Here is a 5,715-nt window from a genome sequence, read left to right as displayed (position 1 = left end):
TATACTGAAGATAACTACTCTTAGCAAACCAGGAATAGAACTTCCTTACTCTGATAAACTGCACCTACAAGAAAAGTACGGTAAACATTAAGGTGAAATGTGGAAAATGACCTGTTTCTGATCAGAAACAAGACAAGAATGTCTACAACCACCAACTGTATTCAAATTATACTGGGAAATTCTGTCCACTACCATGAATGAGAAAAGTAAATAAAAGGAATAATGTTAAAAATGGCAAAGAAACCTGTTATTATTAAAAGATTATACAATTGTGTCTGTTAAAAATCCAAAAGGATATAGAGGTAAACTTTTGGAATTAATAAGCATAGTTAGAAAGGTTGCAGGATAGAAAATCAATGTACCAACATGTTCTCTCTATATACCATCTCAAACACAGGATTTAAATTTTCATAAAAGATACAATTCTCAAGAGTATTAAAAATCTAGAAATAAATTTAACAAAAAAGTGCAGAAGTCTTTGCAGAAAACTGTAAAACTTTATTAAGAGAATGTTAACAGTCAAATTTCCAGCATAAGAACAATATTCTTGGTTTCAGTCTTCATTTGTCTTGGTTTAAACCTATAGTTGCCCTTCACCTATAATATAAATATAAAATTAGAGCACGTTATTCAGCAGATTTCTATTTAGATGACACTAGAAGTATACAACTACAGTGTTGATTAACTAAAATCAGAACCCTGAGGGTGTCCCTTTAGCTTACATCCAGTTAGCCTCTGAATAAACTCAGAAGGTAGACTTCCAGGCATATTAACAATATTTTTAATTCATGCCACTTTTTCTAGTAGAATAACAAAGAGACTGTTCGAGTACAGAATGAATTAAATCAAGTGAATCTATTTTATATGTGTAAGTGGAAAGTAAAAATATGCCTATACTTTTAGTAAAAATTCAACCAAACAAAAACCTAAGGAAAAAAAAATATTTTTAAAGTATCATTTAAATTTTTTGATATGAAATAACACTCTGAATATAGAATATGCTTAGAACTGCCTAAGTGCAGGAAATAGAAAAGTCAGTATTACTTTTGTGTATCTTGTGAAAAAGTGTTAAAATGTTACTTTGGACTAGTTTAGACATTATGTAGTTGCTTTAAGTAGTGAACATTTGTCACTATTTTCATTGGTACTCCTGCCTCTCAACATGCTTAAAAGCATTTCAGTTTATACAGTAAACTGAAAACCCCCACGCTAGCTTTAAGACATTACCAGCACAATTAACATTACAACATAAACTGATGCTTATCATAAACATGTTATGTATTTGTTAAAAACAGTCCTCTGTAAAAATACCTGAAAATTATTGGCTGTTGGTTACATGACTTACATTTAAAAGTTAGAAAACCTTTTCTTATCTTTCTTTTAAAAATGACACATGAAATCATATATATTTATCATGTAAAACATGATGTTTTAAAATATACATACATTGTAAAACGGCTCAACCTAATTAATATATGCATTATTTCATATAGCTGTGAAGACACTCAAAATCTACTCTCTTAGCATGTTTCATATCTTTCATATCGTAATTCAATTAGCTTTGACCCAATTTATTCTATCTCTTGAAGTCCTGGCCTCAAGTGGTCTTTCTGCCTCGGCTTCCCAAAGTGCTGCAATTAACAGCATGAGCCACCACACCTGGGCTTCTATCTCTGATAGTGTGTAAGGCAGCCATTTGGGTCTGAACTACCTTCAAAGAATCTTTAGATGTGAAGTATGATATTAAAGTAGCAGTAATTTTACCTCTGTGTCACACAAAATAAAATATTGTGAAAATAGAAACCCTATAATTTGCATCTTATTGAATAACATACCTGCTTCCAGCACTTTAGTGGGATCAAAAGTGGGCAGAGTCCCCTCCCTGACATCAGGACCATCTCCAGGTGCATCCTCTATCTTAAGCAGAGCCAGTTCCTGTTGAAAAGCTTCCACATCAGGCCCTTAAAGATAAAAAGTCGTCAATTTACGAATTAAAATATGAACTATGAACGAGGTAATAATATTTATTCCCTCATCATTGTGAAATAAAAATCTGTAGGCTAATTATTTCAGAAGTCTGTTGCCAGAAAAGCAGGAAAGCAGAGATGTTCAAACATTGCCCTTTCCTTTCCCAAGGCTGGCCCTAGACAACTTACTTGTTCCTTTTGTACTCATTTGTTCTTATTCTTATCACATTAAATCAGTGATTTGTTTGAGTCAGTCTGACTAGACTATGAGCTTTAGGCAAAAATTTGGCACTGACATCTCCAGCGCTTAGTATATTACACAGCATGAGGAAGCATTAATAAATGTGTTAAAAAGTATCTTATAAAAATACATGAGATGTCCGCAGATGGCAGACTAGGAAGCTGCAAGCTGCCATTCTTCCACAGAAGCATAAAACAAAACAAAACAAAACAAAAAACAGAAAATGGCTGAACAAACCATACAGGAACTCTGGAAAACACTCAAAGGTTTACGGCAACCATGCAAATACCCAATCAATAAAAAGCCTCCGTCAAAATGGTAGGAAAGTTTGTGGCTTTTTATGTGTCCTTGTCCCACCCCTCCGCACAGCAGCAGTAGGAAATGTTTAAGATTCCTTCCTAATGTTTTCTGTCCTCCTGTTACTGGTATGTCATAAAATATAATGCATAAATATACCTCCACCACCCATAAGCATTATTCTCCACTCTCCCTTCACCTTGAACAGCAGGTGCTCCTTCATTTTTGATCTCCCCACTAGGTGCAATACCCTGATTATCAGTTGGTGGTTCCTCTTCTTGACGTTTTTCCTCAGTGGGCTGCTGGACCTAAGGGTGTAAGTGTGTGTGCGAATAAAAAGTCAATAATATAAACACACAAATGCATATGTGCATCGAATCATAAATCTAAAGACATTTTCCAATAGATATATATAGAGAGAGAGAGTAAAATATCCATATCCATAAGGCAACACCAGAATATAATATTCCTGAACCAAAGTTGCCTTCATGAGATGCCATCATCATTTTTTATTAGCATGGAACACTGTATCAGTGCATGTACACTCGCTCAAAAATATTTTTTAAAATAAAATGTGTTAATAGAAAACATCAAATGCTAAAGGACTCACAATCACAGGTCCAACTGGCTGGGAAGACTCTTGGTCATTTCCTCTTTCTAAGGATTGGGATCTTGTTACATGCTCACTCATATCTCTCACTGAAAACAAAATATTGTTATTTGGAAAAAGTGTGTAAGAACTTAGCTATATATATGAACATTCCATGGCAAAATGGTGATTTGTACTTTTTTAATTTTGAAAATATTTTCAAACTAAGTCACAGAGCATTGATAAGTACGCGTGCTTTCCAATCAAACTAAGGACAGATTTGTTTGTATCATAGTCGAAGAGGCACAGAAATCACCTTAACGCCATAGCAAAAGACAGAGGACTTTTCTGAGTTTTGGCTTCACAATTAGACTCTCCATCATTTACACATTTAGGAAAAAAACGGGCAGAAAATTGAAACTGAAGTGACTGCTGCTTTCGTCCCACTCTGATATACTAGGGCCACCACCACCTCCTCCCCACTCCCCGAAAAATCAAGTTTTGTTGGAATGCACAGCCTCACCCATTCCTTTCCATGAGGTCCATGGCTGAGATGAGAAGTTGCGACACAGAGTTAAGGTTATGTTCCTCACTGGACACCTCTGCCAGGCACTCTACAGACCTCAGGGCCGTAGTCACCAGCCCACAGCGTTCCCAGTTTCCTGGCCCCTTCCTTACCACCCACACCATCCCTTCTCGCATCCCTAACGAAGAGTCCAGAAACTGTCCTCCCTCAGAGAGTTCCAGGCGTTTTCGGGACTCAGACACCTCTAACAGCACCCACCCCCAGGACTGGCACCATCTTCAGGCGATCTACCCCCTCCACGGCCTACCTTCCTCCCTCGTTCCAGCCCAGCCACGATTACCGGCCCATGGCGCCTGCATCACGACCTGGGGGAAGGCGGAGGACCACCGTGAGGCCCTTTTCCCTCAAAGCCACGGACTGTGCCACGGGACCTGTCCTAAGCCCGCTGGCTCCTCCACACATTCACTCACAACTAAATTACCAGGAAGACCACTCTGCAGACCTACCGGCTGAGTCTCGGTCAGTGAGAAAGAACGAAGATGGCGGAAAGAACGAAGATGGCGGAAAGAATGAAGACACAACCTCTCCTTGCAGAGATCTGCCTAGACAGAAGGTGGGCAGAAAGACGCATGCGCAGCAACAGATCTGTGCAGCATGCGCACTCAGTGGGGTATTTGCCACGTGACTGAGGTTTTCCTGCCTCTGTGGAGAACCTAAACCACAAGCTCTCCTGACAACGAAAATGAACTTACAAAGCACTTTTCTTTTTCCCCCGCCCAACCTTCCTTTCACTTCCAATGGCGTTGGAGAATATGAGGCCCAGGTTACTCTAAGAAAACAATGTGTTTCAGACAAATTCGCCATCATAGAAATAAATATTATGTATGTTAATACCCATTTTATATCTGCTTTCATAAATCATTTTCTTGTGCCTTCGCGAGTCTGCTGTCATGCTTGCAATGATCTTACCCACTCCAATATGATAAGACATTCATAGTTTTTGTTGCATGATTGTACATTCAAAATCATTGATCCGGGCCAGGCGCGGTAGCTTACGCCTGTAATCCCAGCACTTTGGGAGGCCCAGGCGGGCAGATCACGAGGTCAGTAGATCGAGATCATCCTGGCTAACATGGTGAAACCTGATCTCTACTAAAAATTCAAAAAATTAGCCGGGCATAGTGGCACGCGCCTGTAGTCCCAGCTACTCGGGAGGCTGAGGCTGGATAATTGCTTGAACCCAGGAGGTGGAAGTTGCAGTGAGCCGAGATCGTGCCACTGCACTCCAGCCTGGGCAACAAAGTGAGACTTCATCTCAAAAAAAAAAAAACAAAACAAAACAAAAAAAAAACAAAAAACATTGATCCATCTGAACAAAATTAAGTGGTAGGGACTCTACATCATTTGTTGAATCCCTGTTTCACCCACTGTTTTGAAGTGGCTCTTTTATCATCACCTACATCCCCACTCAATTTTGTATGTAACTCTCTTATTTTAATTTTCTTCCATTGAGTCGTTTGTACCTGTACCACTAGTATACTATTTTAATTGCTGTAGCTTAATTATATTTGTAATGCGAAATAATGCTTGCCCTCCCTCATTGCTTTTTCCTTTTCTGTCTACTCTGACACATTTGTCTTTCAGATGAACTTCAGAATCATTTGATCAGGTGCTAAAATATTCCAGGTGAGACACTAGTTATTATTTTTAAATTACATCTTAACTTAGGGACAATATCTATATTTCTATTTTAGAATTTCTCTATCCAAGAAAAAGCCACTCCTCATTTCCTCAAGTCTTTTTATGTATCCCTCACAATGACTGTGTTATTTGCTTCATATTAGTTCTTCACATTCAAATTAAATTTATTATTGGGCATTTTTATTGTTCTATTCCCTTCTGGACAGATGTTTGCTTTCACTTCACTATGTTTTTCATAGAAGTCAAACAATCTCTGTTCGCAAACAATATGATTCTATACCTAGAAAATCCCAGATTCTCTGCCAAAAAGATCCTTGATCTTATAAACAACTTCAGGAAAGTTTCCGGATACAAAATTAATGTACAAAAACCCGGAGCACTTCTATACACCAGC

General features: G+C 38.2%; 1 protein-coding gene across 2 annotated transcripts; it reads right to left on the bottom strand.

Annotated features, from left to right (window-relative positions):
• Positions 1-475: 475 nt before the first annotated feature.
• LOC100973106 (P antigen family member 5) lies at positions 476-4,345 on the bottom strand. 2 transcript variants are annotated; one of them, XM_034950175.3, is made up of 5 exons: positions 3,928-4,345; positions 3,116-3,204; positions 2,705-2,813; positions 1,836-1,961; positions 476-597 (listed from the first exon to the last, which is right to left on the bottom strand). In XM_034950175.3, the coding sequence occupies exons 1-5, from the start codon at positions 3,977-3,979 to the stop codon at positions 581-583; spliced, it is 393 nt and encodes a 130-aa protein (XP_034806066.1). In that variant the 5' UTR covers positions 3,980-4,345; the 3' UTR covers positions 476-580. The 2 variants fall into 2 exon arrangements, with proteins under 2 accessions (XP_034806066.1, XP_054962737.1); XM_055106762.2 differs by having other exon boundaries at positions 4,127-4,345.
• Between the last annotated feature and the right edge of the window lie 1,370 nt (positions 4,346-5,715).

This window comes from Pan paniscus, chromosome X, assembly GCF_029289425.2.
Source record: "Pan paniscus chromosome X, NHGRI_mPanPan1-v2.0_pri, whole genome shotgun sequence".
NCBI lineage: Eukaryota > Metazoa > Chordata > Mammalia > Primates > Hominidae > Pan > Pan paniscus.
Note: the sequence above shows the minus strand (reverse complement) of the source record. Positions and strands in the feature narration are given on the sequence as shown.